This window comes from Lepidochelys olivacea (genome assembly GCF_965140295.1).
Source record: "Lepidochelys olivacea isolate rLepOli2 genome assembly, chromosome: 6".
In the NCBI taxonomy this organism is placed as follows: Eukaryota; Metazoa; Chordata; order Testudines; family Cheloniidae; genus Lepidochelys; species Lepidochelys olivacea.
Genome location: NC_140416.1, coordinates 98040169 through 98064421, shown reverse-complemented (window position 1 = coordinate 98064421; position 24253 = coordinate 98040169). Strand labels below are relative to the sequence as shown.

At 40.7% G+C, this 24253-nt stretch overlaps 1 protein-coding gene and 1 long non-coding RNA gene across 7 annotated transcripts in view; one reads left to right on the top strand and one right to left on the bottom strand.

The window, feature by feature from the left end:
* RPS6KA5 (ribosomal protein S6 kinase A5) overlaps positions 1–19646 on the top strand; it is a 194679-nt gene extending 175033 nt beyond the window's left edge. For all 3 annotated transcript variants that reach the window (XM_084630302.1, XM_084630301.1, XM_084630300.1), the window contains 4 exons: positions 15653–15844; positions 16576–16735; positions 17197–17360; positions 18660–19646. In XM_084630302.1, coding sequence (XP_084486428.1) covers positions 15653–15844; positions 16576–16735; positions 17197–17360; positions 18660–18899 — 756 coding nt within the window. In that variant the 3' untranslated portion in view covers positions 18900–19646. The remainder of the gene's footprint in view (positions 1–15652; positions 15845–16575; positions 16736–17196; positions 17361–18659) is intronic.
* Positions 1–24253, bottom strand: part of LOC311521750 — a 55502-nt gene that overhangs the window by 13973 nt on the left and 17276 nt on the right. The gene's annotated exons all lie outside the window — the stretch shown is intronic.

Genomic DNA, 24253 nt, shown 5'->3' with positions numbered 1-24253 from the left:
CTCAGTGGTTGTTCCTTTTAAAATAACACCTTTGAATTTTAATGGGCTAAATAATGTCGTTAAGAGGAAAAAAGCCCTGGCTGAATTTTTAAAAATCCTCACTTTCAGATTATTTTACTTCAAGAAACTCATTTTTAGGAGTGACATATTATGGGCATGAAAAGATGATTGGTTTCCAATCACAAGCAAAAAAAAAAGACTTCTTTAAAATACTGCAACACTTTGCAGGGGAAGGGAAATTATACTTGGAGGAGACTTCAGTTGCACACCGATTCCTTATTGGACAGATCAGATAAAGAAGATGAAGTGTATAGGGAAGCAAGTGCAACATTGATTTCTCTGTGCCAAAAATTCAATCTCTCAGTTTGCTGGAGACAAATGCAGTTAGGGGAATGAGATTACACATTTTATTCACATGCTCATCATTTACATGCTCGAATAGATTTCATGTTAATCTCTAAATCGTTAATGAAGTGAACAAGACCTTTTGTACAGAAGAAGAGGAACAATGGATTCTTCTTTGAGCTATTGGACATGTCCATTCCAATGTAGGTGTGTGTGTGTCTTGTGCACAGATGTCAGAGATATTTTTTTTTCCCTCAGTGCTACCCATTAAGGTGGCTCGAGTGCCCCCTTTTGCTGTGCCACAGCATGCTGGTATAAGAGAGCGGAGCTGAGCACCTCCTGTTCCTTCTTGCCACCAGTGGTGGTTTTCAGAGTGATCTTGGACTTGTTTACTCAAGTGCATCCCTCTCATTTTAAATAGTTGCAGTTAATTATTGTTTCTTATTAGATAGATAGTTTCTCAAGTAAGTTAGTGTTGTGTTTCTGTTTTTTGTGTCCTCTGGTACTGTTTCTTTTCTTTTGGTACCAGGCTTGGTACCACAATGATGCCCTGCTCCTCAGGGTTTAAGTCCTGCTGGTCAGTGATCCTCATCCAACCTGCCTGAACTGCTTGGGTGAGGCCCACATTAGTGACAAGTATCACATTTGCAAGGGCTTCAGTCCTCACTTAAAACAGCGAGACTTATGTGCTAGATTATGGGAAGCAACATTTTGACCCCCCAGTCAAGTCATTGCATGGGGAGAGCACCCCAAGTACTTCATGGTATGGAGTGCTCTATTAGACGTATTTTTGGCTTCTCTATCCTGATCCCTGGTACCGAAGAAGAGACCCAGACCTTCCTCAGGCTCAGCATCTTGTTCATCAGCCTCAGTACCCAGGCAAGATAGAGGCAAGGACTCTATTAAACATGTGGCACAGAGAGCTACCTCAGAAGCCTCACCTCCTAAGAAGTGTTTGCTGCCTCCAAAGCTCATGCCAGGTTCAGTGAAGTTGTCCTGAGAGACATTTCAGGTGCCAACGGTTGATGGCACGCCCATCTACCCCAGAAGCATATGCAGCTGGAAGAGACTTTGTTAGTGCCTCATTACAGGTTTCACCAGCATTGGAAACTGTCCGACTGGTTCTTGCTCCCGCAACTCACCCCTCACTGCACCAAGAATCCTCAAGTACCACTATTTACACCTCCTCTCAAACCAGTCTTATCAAGAGGGAAATCTTTCATGATTTCTCTGGTACCACCCTCTCAGGGTTCAGCATAATTCTTTCTGGTACTATCTGCACCAGCACCTCAATTCTTGGAAGCCTCTGACTCCTTATCCTCTGACTTGGAAGTGCGGTCCTTTGTATCCTGGACAGGACACAGCACTGTGGTAGGAATTTCGGACATTTATCATGGAGGGCTGCTTGGTTGCCTAGACGTTGCAGACACTTTGGCCACAGAAATGGCTTCGGAAGTGACCATGAGAAGGGCATCCTGGCTGCAGAATTTGGGCATTGCTCCCGATGTGCAGCAGACCATAGAGAACTCCAGGGGGAATTCTGTGCCTAAAAATTCTGTGTACAATATTTAAAAATTCTGTGAAAGTTTGCATATTTTATTTGTCAAAATAACAAAATATAATCAGGCCAGTTTCTTTTATTTTGGTAATTTATTTCAAAATCCCTGTCAGCAACAATGTCTGTAACAATACAGACAACAAAAAATATTCAGGAAATGTTTTTTTGACAAACAGATTCCTTACTAGACATATTAATACAGAACTTTGTGTAATAATTCATTTAAAATACAGAAACGTATTTCCCACACCTCTGAGAAAGAATGCAAAGGCTTGGGAAGTCAGAGTAATGGAGGAGCTGAGGGAAAGGGAAGTAGTTGCTGGGCAGGAGCCTAGGTGTGAACCTGGAGGATTGTTGGGTTTGGGTGGAAGAAGTAATATGGAACCGGTTTTCTCTTGGGCAGGAGGGATTATTAGGGGGCCTCCCATATGGGCGGCAGGTTTGTATAATTTTTGATGGTGCCCAAGTGGATCTGTCCCATCCATAGGATGGACTGGGGCAACTTCCCCGGGCCTCGCGCTTCGGGGGGACACGGGGTCCAGGGTGGCCTGGGGGGTTAGTGGGGTGCCTGGTGCCGAGAGCAGCGAGCAACCCTGCTCTGCCCCACCTCTTCCCACCTCGCCCCCCACTCCACCTTTTCCCCGAAGCCTCTGCCCCGGAGCAATGTCAGGAGCTGGCGAGGTGGAGTGGAGTGGGCTGCTGCCAGCGACAGGCCCCCCGCTAACTCCCCAGGCTGCTTTGGACCCCGTGACCCCCTGAAGCACAAGGCAGGGGTAGGCACCACCATGTTGTGCGATGAACACTTGACAAAATTACCAGACTTAGTGACGGACATTGGGGGCGGGGTGGTATTATGTCATTCAATCATTCAACCCATAAAATAGCACACATTTTGCCCCACTGAAAAAACCCCAGTAACCTAGCTAATAAATAATAATAAATAACAAATTCAACTCATATAATTAATGAAAAATGGGTGTGCTGTATATGAGATTATATGAGAAATGAAAATTGGCCAATGAGCTGGGAGCTGGGTCAGTGCTGGGGCCTCTCCGCAGCACGCAGCGACTCCGGGGATGGGGGGAGCTGCCCCCGAGGTGAGAGCGCCCCATGTTGCCGATCCATGGCGCAGGGCCCCCCAAAGCATGGGGCCCAAACATTGGTGGAGTTGGGCCCACCTTCATGAATATTGATGGAGCATAGGCACCATGGGCCCATATAACTCGCCGCCTATGCCCCCATGCAGACACTAGTTGACCCCTAGCCTCTCCTATTCAGTCAGGCATATCTGCCCCTCTCCCCATGTGTCCCTGCACCCCCACTCCCATTCAGCCCCAGTCTGTCTCCACCCCACTAGCCCTTCTGAACCCCAGTCTGTGACCCAGCATCCCCATGTGCCCTACTCTTTGTCCCCCACATCATGTGTCTTCTCACCTGGCTCTACAGGCAGGGTGCTGTAAGGCAGTGGTTCTCAAAGCCAGTCCGCCGCTTGTTCAGGGAAAGCCCCTGGCACGCCGGATCACTTTGTTTATCTGCCGCGTCTGCAGGTTTGGCCGATCGCAGCTCCCACTGGCCGCGGTTCGCTGCTTCAGGCCAATGGGAGCTGCGGGAAGGGCAGCCAGCATGTCCCTTGGCCCGCGCCGCTTCCCGCAGCCCCCATTGGCCTGGAGCGCGGCCAGTGGGAGCCACGATCAGCTGAACCTGCGGACACGGGAAGTAAACAAACCTTTCCCTACACAAGCGGCGGACCGGCTTTGAGAACCACTGCTGTAAGGAACATAGCCTATTCGCATTCCTCTTTAGGGCTGGCTGAGCCGGCTGCCCTCTGTTCTGGTGTCACAGCAACCCCTGGTGGGTGAAAGGCATAATTGCAGCACCTCTCCGGCAGAATGTATTTTCTGCAGAGAAAAAAAATTGCAGGGGACATTAATTATGTGCACAGACAGGGGCACAGAATTCTCCCAGAAGTAAGAGAAGACTTGGTGTTTGGTGGTCAGGTGCTTTTTTCTGACACAATAGATGAAACTTCACTACTTCAAGGATTCTAGGGCTACCCTGTGTTCCTTGGGGGTCTATACACTGGCAGTGCAGAGGCACCATTATGACAGACAGCAGCAGCAACAATATCGGCCACAACACCCCTTTGGGCTGTCTGTCCCTCCCCCGAGAGAGCAGGACTACCCTAGCAAGGGGCATAGGTCCCAAAGGTGGAGGCATTCTGGTCTTGGATTTGGCCAGTCCACTCTCCCTCCTTTGGTGCCCCCAAGTGCTCATTTTGACTCATTGGTCCAAAGCAGTGATCCGGTCATGACTTCTACTGGCCCTTCTACAGGACTTCGGGAACAGGATAGGCCATTTTCTCAGTGTTTGAAACTCAATTACTACAGATAGCTGAGTCCTAAGCCCTGTCAGTTTAGGTTATCCAGTTCCTCTCCACACCATCTGTATCTGTCTCTCTTCAGGGCCCCCTCTCATGAGATACTGCTCCTCGAGCAGGTCTGTTTTTTTCTGGCTTTGGGAGCAATGAAAGAGATTCATCCGGAACACTAGGGTCAGGGTTTTATTCCTGATATTTTCTGGTTTCCAAATCCAAGGGAGGGGTCAGACCTATTCTAGACATCCACAACCTTAACAATATATCAGATACATAAGGTTCCTAATGATCATCCTATCAACTGTCCTCCCCGCATTGACTCAGAATGATTGGTTTGCTGCTCTAGACCTTAAGGATGCTTATTTCCACATAGCAATCCTCCCGAGCCACAGATTTCTCCAATTTGTTGTGGCGAACTGTCGTTTTCAGTAACTGGTCTTTCCTTTTGGTCTGCCTTCTACTTCCCGGGTTTTACCACTTGTATGGATGTGGTGGCATTGTACTGCAGGAAGAAGGAAATCCATATCTTCCCATATCTGGATGACTGGCTACTAAGGGCAGGTTCACAGAAGAAGTCCTTTCTCACTTACATATTACACTGCACTTATATAACACTCTAAACACAAGAAAGTCAACGTTGGTTCCTACTTAGAAAATAGAGTTCATTGGGTCCCTAATAGACTCTGTGTGTTTGAGAGCATTTTTGTCCATCGACTGTTACCAGACTATGTGTGCATGAGGTTCTTAGGCCACATGTCTGCATGCACACAGATGATTCAGTTTGCAAGGTTGCGCCTTAGCCCTATTCAAATGTGGCTTATGACCGTTTACCATCTGACTTTTCACCCCGTGGAAGGTTAGTCTGCCTCCCTCTGTTAATTTTGGGCTTCTTTCACTGGTGGACAGTTTAGGGGAATGTGTGTCAAGGCATTCCCTTTGTCCAGCCTTTACCAACCAGGGCTATTGTCACCCACGGCTTCCTGTTAGGTTAGGGAGCACATCTGGGGTCGCTGAAAATTCAGAGTCTGTGGGCAGAGCAGGGAGCTTCACTGCATATCACAGTCCTGGAGTTTCAGGCCATCTGCAGTGCCTGTCACACTTTCCTAGAATGCATCAAGTCTTCTGTGGTTCACATACTTACAGACAATACCACCATGATGTATAAGGCAACGATTATGTCATGTAAGTCACAGAAGTCACAGAATCCATGACTTCCAGAGACCTCCATGACATTTTCTGACATTTCCAGGACTGTGGGGCTGGAGGTGTCAGGCAATGGTGGCCCCACAGCTCTGAGTTGCCGCGGGCTGCAGGGCACCACTGCAGCTCCAAAGTGCCAGCCCCAGAGAGCCAAGTCACAGCAGGGGACCTCCACAGCTCCGAGCTGCAGCAGGTAGTGGGGTGAACCCTGCAGCTCCAAGCCACCAACCCAGGAACTCCCAGCTACAGCTATTTTTTTTTTTTTTTTTTGGGTAAAAGGTCACAGTCAGATCACAGGCTTCTGTGAAATTTTGTTTATTGCCCCTGAGCTGTCCATGACTTTTACTAAAAATAACCATGACAAACTCTTAGCCTTAGCGGTGTATTATGTGAACGGGCAAGGGGGAGCACACTCCAAAGTACTCTGCCAAGAGACTTATCAGGCTGTGGCAGTTCTGCATTGAGGAGGGTGTCACTCCAATAGCTGGACACTTGCCCAGAGTCCAGAATCATCTCACAGATCGTCACAGTGGGAATTTTAACCTGGATCAGAAGCAGTGCCTGGAGCCCAGTGTTCTGCAAGTCATCTTCGTGGCTTGGGGCATCCCGACAATCTTCCTGTTCACTATGAGGGACAATAGGAAACATGGACTTTTCTGCTCTCGAGGGGGCCTGAGTCCAGTTTCCCTGACCAATGCCTTTCCACCTCAGTTGGCAGTCAGCTCCCCTGTATGCTTTCCCTCCGGTCTCAATCATTTCACTGGGCTGAGACAGTGTTGTTTTTCCAAGCTTGCACTGTCATTTCAGCCTCCCATAACCCTTCCTCTCCATCCCGACCTGGTTGCACTTTGAATCCTGGTCTCAGCTCCCTGCATCTTATGGTGTGGCTGTTCCATGGTTGAATGAGGAGGAAGAGCAATGTTTGGTGACTGTTTGACAGGTGCTGCTCAGTACTAGAAAACCCCCTCCACCAGGATGGCCTATTCAGCAAAGTCGAAGTGTTTTTCAATGTGGTTATTGGCCCACAGAGTTCAGCCAACACTGGGTAGTATCTAAGACATCTTGGAGTATTTTCTGCATCGTCAGTCGTTGGTGTTACACTTAGCTCATTGACGGTATATCTAGTGCCAATAGCCTTTCATCCACCCCTTCACGGAAGATCAGTGTTTTTCAATGATGGTGAGATTTTTAAAAGAAATCCTTTGTCTCCATTCAATGGTCTGGGAACCGGTTCACTTGTTGGACCTTAACACAGTCTTAGCAACTCTGATGGGACCAATGTTCGAACATTTAGATTCCTGTCCTTTCCTCTCTTGTGTCAAAAAACTATTCCTTGAGGCAGTAACATCTGCAAGGAGAGCGTGAGAGCTGCAGGCTTTGATAACAGAGCCTCCTTACATGCAATTATCCCAAGACAAAGTGACATTGCGGCTGCACCTGAAATTTGTATCTAAAGTGGTCTCTGTTTCATTTAAACCTGGCGGTTTCATTTGCCTGTGTTTTTGTCCTAAGCCGCTTACCTCTGGAGGAGCAGCATCTTCACACATTAGACCTCAAACTGTGTCTGGCCTTCTACCTTGGCAGGATTAATTCTTTTGGGCTTGACCTTTTCTGTTAGTGTTGTATGCAGACTATATGAAGGGACAGGCAGTCTCCTCACTGACTATCCAGAAGTGGATAACTTCCTGCATCAAGGCTGCATACAAAACGGCTTTGGCTACGCCCCCTCTATCTTAGCAAGCTCATTCTATGAGAGCACAAACTATGCCAATAGTGTTCCTATATCTCAATATTGCATATTTGCAGGGCTGCCACGTGGTCATCAATATATATTTTTATGAACCATTATGCCATTACTGCAGCATCCAGATCAGATGCAAACTTTGGGAAGGCAGTTTTGCAGTCCTTGTTTAAACAGAATCTGAGCCACACCCCCTGGGTATAGCTAGTGAGTCATCCAAGTGGAATTTACGGCTGCATCTACTTGAAGGAGAAGAAACAGTTACTTACTGTAACTGTGGTCCTTGGAGATGTGATGCAGACGTGTATTCCACGACCCACCCTCTGACCCATCTGCATCAGAATCTAGTCTCTGGGCATTCACTGCAAAGGAACTGAGCGGGGTGCGGGCAGCACTGCCTCATATAGACAGGGAAGGGGGAATAGCTACGAGGTGCGAGTGCTGCTCCTCTACAGATCCTTCTACATCACATTTCAAAGAACCACAGCTACAGTAAGTGACTGTTTCTTTACTACTAATAGAAGGTAATAGCAGTGTGATGTGGATTAGTATCAAGTGCCTACTGGTTACTGTCACGTCTCCCTATTAATTGTATTTGATTTAAAAATGAAAAATAATGAATCAGCTGCAAACTAATACAATAACTACTCATTCTGAACCTTGATGCCTTTCTGACCACGCCTTCCTTTCAAATCAGTTCTTCTGCAGTGGTTAAACAAACAAACAAAAACCCAACCAACAACTCTACTTTGCAAAACAAGATACTCCACTGTATCGTCTTCTCCCTGTAGGTAGAGGATGAGACGACAAACCAAACATGACAGAGGTATAGACACATTGCTTAATGCACTGTTGGAAAGTGCTCAGCTATTGTAGTGATAATTATGGCATAAAAACCTGAATAGAATAGAATTTCTTCATTAGGACTGACCCTCAAGGGATGGTTATAATATATGACCTGAGTGTAGATGAGGTAGCTCAGGGGTCTCAAACTCAATTTGCCTTAGGGCCAGTCAGTCCTGAAATCCTCCCAGCGGGCCAATAATGTCACTGAAGATGGTGTTCAGAAAAGAAAACGTTTATACTGTATTTTTTATTTTGAATTTCTTAGAAATAATAAAACTGTCCTACAACTTTGTATAATTCTTTGCCTGCCAGAGAGTTTTTAGTGTTTGCCAGAGACCTGGCAATGCTTCAGTTCTGTCAGTTTGTTGTTGATTGGCCTCTGTGACTGAGCAGTTGAAACCTTCAAGATTGCAGCAAGGTGTGCATCAGATAGTTGTGTTTGGTATTTTGACTTGTTTATATTCATTGTGGAAAAAAGTGATTTTGCTTCCATGGCTGACTCTGCCCGGCAACTAATGATGATTTCTTTGTCCCTCTCCCCCAGCCAATGGGAGCTACGGGGGCGGCACCTACAGTGGACATTGAGGGCAGCATGTCTGCCTGCTTCTCTCCTCCATGGGCCGCAGTTGTGGGGCCGCAGATGGCCTGCGGGCTGGGAGTTTGAGACCCCCTGAGATAGCTGTTATCTCAGAAGATTCCCAGCCACTTTCTGTCTGGAATTTAATATTCTGTCCCATTTACAACTGGGGCAACTGTTACTCTTTTTGCAGAATATTTTGTGTTATGGTTGCCTACCATACAATTGTTTATAACTGTTTCAAAGTTAAAGACTAAAGAAGTCTGTGCGGTAATGGTACTAAGGTCCTTTTGAAAATCTCACCCAAAAACCTAAGTGACTTCAAAGCAAAAGGATTTGAAAATGCTACCCTTTGCTCTTGTGTACTGTCTGAATTAGTGAACAAAATAAATCATTGGGGTGTGTCATGAAATTCTAACAAGATAAGAAAATATATTGCCAAAATGCTTAATGTAGAAGATTGCTGTTTCTCTGTCCATCAGAGAACAAGTAGCATTTGAGGCAGGTTGTTATAAATATGGCACCATGTGGAACAGAGTCCCCCCATTTACTGTTGTTACCATCTTAATTTAAAGACTGGTTCAGATGTTAGGTTGTAAGGGAGTACTTCATTCTCTTAATAAACTGGGCACATTCTTCAACTTATCTGAATAGTGCTAATCTGTAAGAACGGAAATCTGAGAAGTTGAAGTAATGAAGGGTTACTTGTTAGCGAACGGTTCTCAGAATTTACTGCCTCCACACAGTCAGACTAGCCCTTCCTCTCTTTTTCCTGCTTGTTGTTTTTAAAGTTACTATTTTAAGGCAGTCAGGAACTGAGGGTGGGATGCAGTTTTCCCCATATATATGTGGTCAGTGCACCTTTCTGCAAAAACATGAGACCCCATTTAGGCTCTGACTACTCTTTTAACAGTACTGGTCAGGGTTGCTTGGTGTGACTATGTAGATTTGGTGAAATACCGATAAATAAACTAATTTATTTACATGGCAGTTACATAAGTCATTAAAGTAGAAGAGCGAGTTCTTAATTTTGAGGCAGCCCTCCCTATCCATGCTACTATGTTATATAGGCTTGAGATGTTTCGTTCTGTAAGGGATTGGAACCCATTGGACAGTAGCAAAATTTTGGGAATTCACTGCAGTAATGGAATAAGAAGAGGATGTGCATAGCATGTAGGGCCATTTGAGTGTTTCTCGCCCCACAGCTCTGCCCTGTAATCCTGATGTGCAGCCCCTTGCCACGCTTGCCCTGGGCTCCTCCCCTCACAGCTGTGAGAGTGCCCCTCAGTACTAACCTGCATCTCTGTCATCCTAGCCCTAGACTCCTTTCCACCCACAACTCTGTAAGACAAAGATGAAGGAAAGTGTACATCCATTAGTTCATGGAGAAGGGGAGAGTAAGTAACAGGTAATGCAGAGAAGACTGAAATATTGAATGCCTTTTTTGCTTCAGTCTTCACTAAAAAGGCTAATTGTGATAAGATGCTTAACACAGTTAACATTAACAAGGGGGTAGGATCTCAGGCCAAAACAGGAAAGAACAGGTTATATAATATTTAGATAAGTTAGATGTATTTAATTCAGCCTATGAAAAGCTAGAGTACCTATCCCTTGCTACCCCTTGTCATTTCTTTTGTAAACTGAACAGTCCCAGTCCTTTTAATCTCTCCTCATGTGGAAGTTGTTCAATATCCCTAATCTTCTCTGTTGCTCTTCTCTGTACTTTTTCCAATTCTAACATACTTTTTTTTTTGAAAAGGGGCAACCAGAACTGCACACGATATTCCAGGTGTGGGATTACTATGGATTTATATTGTGGCATGATGATATTGTCGGTCTTGCAGGGAGTCCTCAGACTTATGACACAATTCGTTCCTCAGAATTGCATTGTGAATCTAAATATAAGTCGAAACCACTTTTCCCATAGGAATCAATATATGAAGGGGGGATTGGTTCCTGAACCAAGGCTTGATACACTATTTTCACCACAATAACCCAGATTTTTGTACTAAATGAATTATAGATGATTAATGTTGCAACATCAATGTATTTACAGTACATTGTGTTTTGTAAACAGCATTCAAATAAACATATAAACTCACATATGTTGCTCAGAATTCTGGCAACACAGGCTCAGAAAGCCAGGGAGAATGGCGCACATGCTGAGCCTCAGCCAATCACTGTTCAAGCTTTCTGATTGGCTTCCGGCCCCAGGCTCAGCCGATCAAAAACAAGCGGCAACCCTACCTGGCAACAAGCTACCCTGCTGCCTTGAAGCCAATCTGAAGCGACCCCTTCCAGCTCCATACCAGTATAACACCACCAGGAAGTGATTTCAAGTGAACTTTATGCAAATCAAGCGTTATAAGGGCGAAACAAGCATCATAGAGGTAAAACGGGCAGTCAATTGAAAAGCGTCATAAGTGGCATCAGATGTAAGTCGGGCATCGTAAGTCCAAGGACTCCCTGTATTATCTGTGCCTTTCCTAATGGTTCTTAACATTCTGTTTGCTTTTTTGACTACCGCTGCAAATTGAGCAGATATTTTCAGGAACTAGCCACAATGACTCAGAATTCTCTTTCTTGTGTGTAACAGCTAATTAAGACCCTATCATTTTTATGTATAGTTGGGATGATGTTTTCCAGTGTGCACTGCTTTGCATTTATGAACATTGAATTTAATCTGCCATTTTGTTGTACAGTCATCTAGTTTTATGAGATCCTTTTGTAACTCTTTGTAGTCTGCTTTGGACTTACCTATCCTTGAGTAATTTTGTACCATCTGAAATTTTTCCACCTGACTGTTTACCCCTTTTTCCAGATCACTAATGAATATGTTGAATAGCACCGGTCCCAGTACAGATCCTTGGGGACCTCTCTCCATTCTAAAAACTGACCATTTCTTCCTACCCTTTGTTTCCTGTCTTTAACCAGTTACTGATCCATGAGAGGACCTTCCCTCTTATTCCCTGGCTTCTTACTTTGCTTAAGAGCCTTTGGTGAGGCACCTTTTCAAAGGCTTTTTGGAAGTCCAAGTTTACCATATCCACTGAATCACCCTTGTTCACATGCTTGTTGACCCCCTCAAAGAATACTAATAGATTGGTGAGGCATGATTTCCCTTTACAAAACCCGTGTTGACTCTACCCCAACATATTGTGTTCATCTGTTTGTCTGATAATTCTGTTCTTTACTATAGTTTCAACCAATTTGCCTGGTACTGAAGTTAGACTTACCGGCCTGTAATTGCCAGTATTGCTTCTGGAACCTTTTTAAAAAATCAGCATTGCATTAGCTATCCTCCAGTCACCTGGTAGAGACTGATTTAAGCAATATGTTACATAACCTAAAAAGGATAGTGTGACAGGGCCTGGCGTGTCGAGTTGGGGTGCCCATGTTGACTCATTGCGGGGTTGGTACACCCCATCACACAGTCATCGGGATTCCTTGTTAAGCAGGTGATTCCAGTCAAGTGGGTCCTGGCCCCCTGACGGGGTCACTTAGACAAATAGTCTGTGGGTCCCTGGGCAGGCAAAACAAAAAAGCAGTCTGAAGCCCTGCAGCCTCCTGGCTGGGGCAGGCAATAGGACTTGGGGAATTAGCCCACTGGCCAGGGCAAAACATCAATCAGTCTATGGCTCCTGAGTTGGGAAAACAAACAAATAGTCTATAGGTCTTACTTCCCTCTGGGCTGGGACATAGAGCAGGCAGCAGCCTCCTCAGCAGGCAGTGGCTTGGCTTCCCCGGCAGTCTCCGTCGTCAGCGAGATGCCTGGAGCATAGTCCAGGTGTTTGGGCTCTGCCCCCAGCACTATCGCAGGAATTAGCAGTGTATGTCCTTTCCCCTCTGTCACCCACTCCGATTGAGCTGGGTTGCCTCCTTAATCTGGCTTCTGCACCTGGAGCATGCGCAGCAGGGGGAAAGGGTGTGTGGTTGCTTGGGCCCACAATGATTGGTCCACCCCCAGCGGCCCACTGCGGGGTTGGTACACCCCATCATAGATGGCTCAGGTGTGGGAATCTTCCTCATATCCTCGTCAGTGATGAGCAATGCAAAGAATTCATTTAGCTTCTCTGCAACTGCCTTGTCTTTGAATACTCTTTTAGTACCTTGATCATCCAGAGGTCCTGCTGATTGTTTGGCAGGCTTCCTACTTCTGATGTATTAAATTTTGTTTTGCTCTGAACCATTAGCTATCTTCAAGAACCCATAGAGGACAAGTGAGGTCCCATAGGAATGGAAAAGAACAAACATAGTATCCAGCTTTAAAAAAGGGAGAAAAGGAAGGACCTGGAGAATAATAGGCAAGCTAGCTTAATTTCAATACCTAGAAAGATAATGGAACAAATTATTAAACAATAAGTTAATAACAATAATAGAGGATAATAAGGTGATAAGCAGAAGCCAGTGTGGATTTGTCAAGAACAAACAATCCCAAACCAATCTTATCTCCTTCTTCGACAGGGTAACCAGCCTAATAAAGAGTGGGGAAACAGTAGACGTGATATAGCTTGACTTTAGTAAGGCTTTTGACACAATTCACTTGGCTTTGTCATGAGCAAACTAGGGAAATATGGTCTACGTGCAGTTACTGTAAGGTGCTTATATAACTGGTTGAAAGACTGTACTCAAAAAGTAGTTATCAGTGGTTCACTGTCAAACTGGGAGGCTGTACCAAGTAGTATCCTGCAAGGGTCTGTTGTGGGTCTGTTAGTATTCAATATTTTCATTAATGACTTGAATGATGGAATGGAAAGTGTGCTTATAAAATTTGCATACCAAGCTGGGGAGAGGTTGCAAGCACTATGGAAGATGGGACTGGAATTCAAACTGATCTTGATAATTTAGAGAATCGATCTGAAATCAATAACAAATCAATAAGACAATATTCAGTAAAGACACGTGCAAGGTACTGCACTTAGGAAGGAAAAATCAAATGCACAGATACAAAATGGAGAATAACTGAATAGGCAGCATTACTGCAGAAGAGTCCGAGGGCTATAGTTCATCACAAATTTAATATCAGTCAACAGTATGATGGTGTTGTGAAAAAAGCAAATATTATTCTGAGCTGTATTAACAGGAGTGTCATACGTAAGACATGGGAGGTAATTATTCTGCTATACCCAGCACTGGTGAGGCCTCATCTGGAGTACTGTGTCCAGTTTTTGGCATCATACTTTAAGAAAGATGTGGACGAATTGGAGGGAATCCAGAGGAGAGCAGTAAAAATGGTAAAAGGTTTAGAAAACATGACCTATAAGGAAAGGTTGAAAGAACTATGCATGTTTAGTGTAGAGAAGAGAAGGCTGAAGGGGGACGTGGTAGGTCTTCAAATATGTAAACAGTTATTATGAAGAGGACATTATTCAATTGTTTTTCATGTCCTCTGAGGATAGGACAAGAAGTAATTGGCTTAGTTTGCAGTAAGGGAGTTTTACGTTGGCTGTCTCTAACTATAAGAATAATTAAGCAGTGAAAAAGGGATTTTTCCCTGATGTCTTTAGCTTCCCTTATCAATTTTCTACACTTTGTCGTTGGTAACTTATAATGTTCACAATCTACATTGTTTTTTTCCATTTTTTATATAGTGTGTGTTTGTTTCTAATTTCTGGTCTTCACTTCCCTCTTAACTGGGATGGGCTTTTAACCCAGTAGTCCTCTTCTGTGACTGAGGAATTGTGGCTTTTGGGCTGTCTTGTAAACTCTTTTTAAACAATTCCAATGTTCGTTCATGTTTTGCTCTCTAAATTCTTCCTTCCCATCAGTTTTACTCATAATTCTAATTTTCTTCAGCTTTGGAAAATTAGGTTCCAAGTATACCTGTTACTTGGCTGGGATTATCCTAAAGAAATAGCTTTAAATCAGAGGAACAAAGAAGTGTTTTAGAAAGATGAAGTAGCCAAATGGAAATTTGATTCTAGCCCTCATATATGGGGGGAAACTCAAAAAGAAGGCATTAGTAGAGTTTTGTGGGCAGATTAAGAAAGTAGATAAAACTGAGGTGTCAGAAACAGGTCATTTGAGCTCTGTCAGATTTTCTTATCAGCACACCGGCTTACTTTCACCCCAAATTCTCACCAGGAACTTTTCTAATAACTAAGTCAAATTATTTCTGCAGCCTGTCAGAACTGTATTACCCACGTTGGTTGAATCTTAATGGTTTATAATCCATCTTTAATGTGGAATTCAGTGATGATATGAATATTCCTTAAATTAGGGAAACTGGCATAGGAAAATACACATTCTCTCGCTCTCTCTGAATTTTCTCAGGTTTGGTTTTCCAAATCTTTGTATTGGTAGCAAGAGACAACTTTAAAGCTCAATCCTGCAAAATGCAGAGCACATTCTGGGAGTGCTATTGCACACTTTCACTCATATGGCAGTCTAGATTACTTACCACATTACAGAATAGAGCTTTAAATGATTTAAAAGACTGATCCACATTTGGTTAGCTCAGTTAAATTGGAATATACCAATTTAATTCTTATCTTTTAAAGTAGATAGTCTTAAATAATATTCTTCAGTTTCAGTAAGTACTCTGTCCTTTAAAAATGAGGTTGCTAAGAAGTGTAATATTTTTACTACTTCAGTGTTTAAACATTTTCCATTTCCCTTTCTAAATATGCTAGTTTCTAAACACCTAATTTTCTACTTGTTAGTGATATAATTGTGATATAGAATTTGATTTGATAATCTTGGAAAATGATCTCCTAAGCGTGCGCATACATAGCAGCTGATTTTATAAGTTGCATAGTGGTAAGCACATGCTTATCTCCAATCAGAGCTGATTTATAAATTAAACATTATTTAACTTCTCTTTCTAATCAAGCAGTATGAGGAAATAGAATATATTCACAAAGAGGAGAAAAGGATATTGGCTTGCATATTTGTTCTTAGAGACTAAATTCTTTTAAAAATTGTTGGTTCGAATCAATTTCATGTATGTTTTAAAACTGCATCTTTTAAAATGTTTATTTTAACTTAGTTATCTTTGCATTTGCTTTTCAGAATTTATTGTTCACAGATGAAAATGATAATTCAGAAATAAAAATAATTGATTTTGGCTTTGCTCGGTTAAAACCACCTGATAATCAGCCTCTTAAGACTCCATGTTTTACTCTTCATTATGCTGCTCCAGAGCTCTTGAATCACAATGGTTATGATGAATCCTGTGATCTCTGGAGTTTGGGGGTCATTTTGGTGAGTGGTTGGTTGTGTGGCTTATTTATTTTGATCATTCTATAACACAAGCAGAATTGATTCCTTGTTAAAACTAATGTCTGGGGAGGGCTTGACATTGTCCCAGATAAGCTAGTATTGGATAAACACTGCTTTGGAGTGGGGTGAGGATATCTTTTTCCTGCACATATAGTAACAAGCTGGGATGTGCACTGGAAGCATTTAAGAAGGTAGAGCTAGAGCCAGCTTTCAGTTTTTTTCTGATCAATTTGATTAAATTATTTTTTCTTGGAATGTTCACCTGTTAAAACAGCTTGGATGTGTGAAGGAAATAATAAGTCGATTATGAGACCTCTATAAATTTATATTATGCTCTTAAAACTGTTCCAGTTCAGATAAAGATCCAACCTGCATTCTGTTTTACAGAAAAATTTATTTTGAAACATAAGTAAATGGTATAGGCTTCCCACTGCATAAAATCTGTATGTTTTCAACATTCCTGAGACATGTAAGCCGATGTTGCTAACAAGGTCTCTAAATAAAGACCTGTTGTGCTTTAGGCCATGTACACCTTAAAGAGAAAATATAACTCTTATTAAAGTACTATTAGTTGGAATATATACACTGTTGCTACTCTATAAATAACAATATCTGAATATTGAGTGAGTTAGGTTAATGTAGTCAGTAATGTTGTAGTAAGGTTGGCAATAAATATATGGTACTAATTAGTACTACTTTTGTTCTCCTGGTAGTATACAATGCTGTCAGGACAGGTACCCTTCCAGTCTCAAGACAAAGGTTTAACATGCACCAGTGCATTGGAAATTATGAAGAAAATTAAAAAGGGAGAATTCTCCTTTGAAAGAGAAGCCTGGAAGAATGTATCTCAAGAAGCCAAAGATTTGATACAAGGTATGTATCCATGGATTTTTCATATTTTTCTTTTAGTTGCAGTGATCAGAGTAAAGTACCATACTGTATACTTTTGTGTTCTTCAGTTTTGGGTGCTTTATTAATTTAAGTTTATAAGGAAGCCAAAGTAATCTTTTTGTTGCAAGCGGTAATTATCAACGCATCCAGAATCAAGGTCTATAATTTTTTAGGGATGTCAGTTATTGATGTATTATTGATGTATTATTGTTGATTTATGGATGTTTTATAACAAGCACGTAGTTCATTTCTTTGTTAAAAAGTCTTTTGTACAACCCTGTGTCAACATTATATGAGCTATATCTAAGTGATATATAAACATGACTCATCAAATGATTCAATTTTTATGTTTTCAAATGATTACTTTATCCATAGTATTAAAAAGATAAATAATAGCTCCTGGATTAACAATATATTTAATATATATAATATATTTCTGTTAGGACTTCTTACAGTGGATCCAAATAAAAGAATTAAAATGTCCAGCTTGAGATACAGTGAATGGCTTCAAGATGGGAGCCAGCTGTCATCCAATCCTCTAATGACTCCTGATAACTTAGGCTCTTCAGGAGCTGCTGTACATACATACGTCAAAGCAACTTTTCATGTAAGCTTAAAAACTCTTGTATTTTAATTATAAATATTAAACATTTGTTATATTATATCAGCCTAGAATTTGGATTTACATGAATTTGTTTCTTTAAAAAATGTATTCACATTTAGAGTTCTGTGATAGTTATATAGGAAGTCACAGAAATATAAGGCCTATATAATATGTAGACTTGTATCAGTGGCCAGAAACCTACATGAGAGAATATAATGAAACACATATGTCAAAATGGGAAGTTGAGAGAGGAATATAGATTTTGACAGCATATTTATATCACTGGGGAAAGTGATGATGGTGAAACAGCTACCATAAATATACAAGTTTAGAGAAGGTCCTTAAACAAAGCTTTGTAAGATGCATGTAACATTCTGGTTACACTTAGCACTTGCTTGACTTTCAGTTTAATTGCCCTTCTTGTGATTAGGAAAGAAAGGAAGAAAGTAAACTATTGCTACAAAAATTTGAGCTAAAGCATCTAAAATATATTACGATTTGGAATGGTCTGTGGAAATACCTTAATTGCCTTAATGGACATTTTTGGTTACCAGCATTAATTCACTAAAAATTTGTTTGTTATACAAATGAAGGCAAAGAGGAAAATGTAATATTGATTTTTTCAAAACTTTATATATGAAGAATAATCTAAAACATAATATGTTAAACTGCAGTTTATGCTCAAACACATTGCATTTTATGGCTTCATTACAAACAGGGACTGTGTTGTCCAAGAAGAAGAAGTGGGGTAAACAGTTTTTCTTTATTTAGCAATTGCAGAGATCTCAGTTTTGAAGAAAAAAAAATAACCCTGAAATGTTTAAAACTAAAATTGTAATTTAAGTAAATATAAAATACTGAAATGTAATCTTGACTATATTTATGGCTTAGTAAAATAATTTTAAAACATGGACTATGTGGGGAATTGAAAAATACTGTTTCTTTTGTTTTTTACAGTGCAAATATTTATAATAAAAATAGATATAAAGTGAGAACCGTACACTTTGTATTCTGTGTTTTAATTGAAATCAATGTATTTGCAAATGTAGAAAACATCCAAGAATATTTAAATAAATGGTATTCTATTACTGTTTAACAGTGTGATTACTCGCATGATTAACATTTTTAAGCGCTTGACAGCGCTAGTTTAAAGGGTTGTAAAACTGTCATAAACTGCATGAAGAATGTATAGACATGACTCTTGAGAAATAATAAAACATAGAACTCATACCTTATTACGCATGTTCTAACATTTCTTAAACCTTTTATAAATGCATAAATTGCCTTTTTATTTTGAAACAGGCCTTTAACAAGTACAAAAGAGAAGGATTTTGCCTCCAGAATGTTGACAAGGCACCTCTTGCTAAAAGAAGGAAGATGAAAAAGACTAGTACAAGCACAGAGACACGTAGCAGTTCCAGTGAAAGTTCACATTCTTCCTCCTCTCATTCTCATGGTAAAACTACACCAACAAAAACCCTGCAGCCAACAAATCCTGCAGACAGCAATAACCCAGAAACCATCTTCCAGTTCTCTGACTGAAAATCAGAGAAATATCCTCTCTTGAACAATTAAGAGGTGATATGCCTGGTAATAGCTGTTCCTCCTTGGAACAGAGGGATTACCGGGATATATATGTTCATTGCTTTGAACAACTTGTTTCAGTTCTGCCTTTTTAGCTTTTTGTTTCAAGACATTTGGTTTTAGTCCTAGTTCAGAATCACTGGATGTGGTATAATATTGTGAATACAACCAACATTGAACTCGCTTAGGGCTGGATTGGTGTGCAGTCTAGTCCTGAGTAAAGGGTAATTACATTGTTGTTCTATCCCTGGAGGAAGAGTGTGACTGAGAGGCATAATCTACTTTCAGTTTCCCCACTGCTCCAGGGAGGGAATATACTGTAAAAGGCAATATGTACTCCCTGAAACGCTTTGCCACGAGGCATGTTGTGGGGAGCAGAGTCAAGACTTCTCCTGCCCATCTGCATAAGGAGGGTCATAGCAGCTCTGGTTCCCTCTGCACACAAGTAATGGCGGTACAGTGCACTAAAGCAAGAGGCCATCTTACGTCACTTCTAACTCCCTTGTGTTGGTGCATAGGATGGGCCGGAATCTGGACCTTGTTTTGGAATTTAAGAACAGAACTGAACATAAAAGGAGTACCATTATGCTGTTTTACAAATGTAATCCTTAAATTTGGTTTTATGCTACTCAGAATATAACAGTCTTAGATCCTTTTGCATCGAGATAATATATGGCTGGCAAGATGAGATTGCTTTGCACTGTAATGCTATTGTTTATTTGTATTTCTAGAAAATATAAATTTTTAAAAAACTTTTCAAACTCCAAAACCCAATGATATACCAGAGAAAGGAGTTGAAATTTAGTACTGAACACTTTTTAAAAAATGGTCATGTGTTCAAATGTCTATTTCAAGGAACAGCTATAATGTATTTGTTTATCTTTTATATTTATAGGATAACTTTAAGATACAAAGATTAATGTTTTTTCTAAAAGATGCAGAAACTCCAAATTCCATCTTTGTTATCATGGGATCCATATTGAATGCATGCCAACCTATGTTTTTAATTTTGCATTGCACAAACATGGCAGTTAGCTTAATACTGATCGTAAAATATTCAATTATATTTTTCTTGTTTGCGCTTTATAAAACATCTGAATGATTTTGATGTTCTCTCATGGAGTTTATTTGGGATCCCACAAGGTGCTGCATGCTACTCTGAGATGCTGACTGTCTTTAAGTCTTACTGATTTCAGTGGGAGTTGTGGGCTCTTCGCACCTTTGGAGGACTGCTCAGCACCTGGCAGGAATGAATCCCTGTATCTTTGCCATTTTTTTTTCATTCCTTCTTCCTCACATCTTGCTTCTATCTTGTACATAATAAATAATTAGACTTGGGCATGTTGTATAGTGTAGTTGTAAACCACTTATGCACTGGGAAAACTAAAGGGAAATTATACTAAACACTGTGTTTCACAACTGTACACTGTTGTACTACAGTGAGGTATTTCCTGCTGTGGTAGTATATTATGTACATAACCTGTTTGGAATCATAAATATGTGACTTTTACTGAAACATTTCCATTGATATACTTTTAAATTGAATAGCATATTTTGTAAACTTATGCAGAGCATTTCTACTGCTCACCTTCTGAATGACTAGGGACAGCTTTAAGTGCTAAATAAGACCCCAATTATGTAAACAGTTACACATGTGAGTCATCCCATTAAAGTCAATGAGACTACTGGTGTAAAGTACATGTGTAATTGTTAGCAGGATTGGAACCTACTTGACTAACAGATTTTATTAACAGCTTGCTGCATTTTAAAGTAAACTTAATCCAAACCCTATGCAAAAAGCTTATAGGAATTGTTTGTCAATGCTTTTATTTATTTAATTACTTCAGATAACAGCGTTGAGAAATCTTATGCAGCCATGTTTACAAGGATTGTGTTTGACAAAACCAAGAGGTTTTGAAACCCAACATTTGTTCTGTGTTGCTTTAATATTACTAATGACAGCATTTTGAGGATTTGAGAATTACTAATGTGAATTACTTTATTTACTACTTTCTTGACATGGCTGTCAGTAGTAATTGCAGCATTAATTTTAGGTTGATGCGAATATTGAGACATTTGCACTGTTTATGTAGAATTAGTATATCTAATCTTAAAAATCAGTATATATGCTGGTAACAAACAATTTAAAGTGGCTGGGGTTAAGATTTTAAACTAATATTAATATAATATTCAGATTTGTTTTCTGAATATTCTCTTGGGAGTAATCTCAGTAATAAATACAACTCATTTGTAAACAAATACATTCCCTCCCCCCAGTAAACCTACAGTAAATACAAAGAAACCATAGCAACAATTAACACTTATTATGCAAACAGCACTAACAAATTGCAATGCAGACTGTTTGTAATGTTCAGTAAACTGCACTTTGAGATATTTTTGCTGTACCATTTTTCAAGTACTTTTTAAACAAAAACTAAAAGGTTTCTAAATGCAAAAAAAAAAAAAAGGGAATTAAATGATCCTGCTGAATTTAACTTTTTAAAATGAGGGGGATAATAAAATTTGTTCCCTTGCTTGGGAAACTTGAACAAATGACTTTTTATATTAGAATAACTTTATGGAGAATTACTAAAATTGACTAAAAGAGTGATCATTTCATTCTGAGGAAAGTGCAGTTGTATTTGCATTGTTTTATCACACAGGCATTTATGAAATACTTCATTATGCCATTTTTAGACTATATTGGGACTCTGGAATTATTACAGCTCACAGTAATGGATACACATCTCTTGCATAAAAGAGATTTTCTTTTATACAAGGATATTTGGATAAAAAGTCTACTTTTTCTTTTGTACTATACTGGTATAGTGTTTTGCGTATCACCTATTTAATTTTTAATATGAGGACGAACAATACTCAGTCACATATAAATACCATGGACTTGATTCTTCATTGCCCTTTGCCTTGTGCAGTCATTTATGCCTGTGCAAAATGGGTGTAAAATTTTGCCACGCTATAATGTTAGGACTAGATTCTCATTTATGCTAAGACTACTGTACACTACTCTATTAGGGTAAAAGGGCACTAAGTGGGTCTAAATTACATTTATAGTTAGTGTAAAGTACTTTTAAACTGCTGCACAAGGTGGAATCAAGCCCTATATATCTCTAATTGTATGTATACTTCTAGATTTCTCCCTATTTAACATAAAATACTAAATTCAGCCACATTTACTAAGAGGAAATATGCCATTTATTATTGAGAGATTCTAATTTAACTTTAATTTATATCTCTCCATTCCTTCCAGATTATTTGGTGCAGTCAACAGTACTAGGAAGAGCAGTAGATTTGTTTCTTGATAACCCAATTCTTTAACAGTATAGATCTGAGTAACTATTTACTTTTATTTATATCAACTTATTTAAAAAATCATCAAAATATTCAGTTGTACAAATAAACTATTTATTTGTTCTGAGAATTTACTGTTTTTAAAAATAAAAATGGTAACAATTTAGGGGTAGATGTGAAAAAAGCAGAAGGCTTGGAGCAGGAAAAGTACAAAACCAGAGTTCTACTTGACTTTCTACTTCTCAGAATAAGTGAAATTCCTTCTTCTCACACAAAGAGCAATCAGTCCTTAATTTAGAGGATTGTTTCTTTGTACAAGGTCAGACAAAGTACTTAGTACACTTATCTCAGATGTACAGTATTATAAAAGAAGAATTTTACTACAATGGATAATTGTTACTGTTCTTCAGAAGAACATAAAAATACAAAAAAAGAAAAGGAGTACTTGTGGCACCCAAGAGACTAACAAATTTATTTGAGCATAAGCTTTCGTGAGCTATAGCTCACTTCATCACATCCGATGAAGTGAGCTGTAGCTCACAAAAGCTTATGCTCAAATAAATTTGTTAGTCTCTAAGGAGCCACAAGTACTCCTTTTCTTTTTGCAGATACAGACTAACACGGCCGCTACTCTGAAACCTGTCATAAAAATACAGTATACCATCAAGATGGCTGACATTTACCATCTTCCAGATTGATAATACTGATGCTCCTGTTTTCGCTGCCCTTCTAAACAATTTATACCAGCACAGCCACATTCCCCTGCTACTTCTTCCAGAATATACTTAAAGGAATAGATTCACACAATTGTCATGTATGTGTTTTATCAGTATTGTAAGGAATTGTTACTATATAAGTATCATTCTCAATTTTTAACCAGAAGTGTGTGTATATATATATTTTAATAGTTATTTGGTTTTCAGTTATAATTTTTTGTTGTGGTATTATGCCTTAAGCATCATACTTAGGGCACTATCAGATTCGCAGTCCATTTTGGTCAATTTCATGGTCATTGGATTTAAAAAATCATATATTTCATGATCTCAGCTATTTAAATCTAAAATTTCACGGTGTTGTAATTGTAGGGGTCCTGACCCAAAAAGGAGTTGTGGGGGGTTGCAAGATTATTGTCGGGGGAATTGCGGTAGTGCTACCCTTACTTCTATGCTGCTGCTGGCAGCGGTGCTACCTTCAGAGCTGGGCAGCTGGAGAGCAGCGGCTGCTGGCCGGTATCCCAGCTCTGAAGGCAGCGCCACTGCCAGCAGCAGCGCAGAAGTAAGGATGGCAAAGGATGGTACGGTATTGCCACCCTTATTTCTGCGCTGTTGCCTGAAGAACTGGACCCTCAGTCAGCAGCCACCATTCTCCGGTCTCCCAACTCTGAAGGCAGCGGCGCAGAAGGAAGGGTGACATGGTATGGTATTGCCACCCTTCCTTCTGCACAGCTGCTGGCGTGGCACTGCCTTTAGAGCTGGGCACATGGCCCACAGCTGCTTCTCTCTGGCTGCCCAGCTCTGAAGGCAGCACAGAAGTAAGGGTGGCAATACCGCCACCCACCTAAAATAACCTTGCAACCCCCCTGCAGCTCCCTTTTGGGTCAGGACCCCTAATTTGAGAAACGCAGGTCTCTCCCATGAAATCCATACAGTATAAGGTAAAAGCACTCAAAGACCAGATTTCACGGGAGGAGACCAGATTTCACGGGAGGAGACCAGATTTCATGATCCGTGACACGTTTTTCATGACTGTGAATTTGGTAGGGCCCTAATCATACCGGAGGCTTTGGCTCAGTCTTCCTGATCATGGTTCATATCTTTTCTTTGCATGCCCCCCTGGATCCCACTACACATAACACATGCATGTCCCTCACTGTCTTTTACTGTGACCACCACTGTATTTACTCCCTTCCTTCTGAGGAATCTTGATGTTTGAATCTTCTAGGCAGAGGAAACTGGAAATAGTGTGGCTGCTACCGTTCCAGAGACCAAAGTGCCTTGATCTTT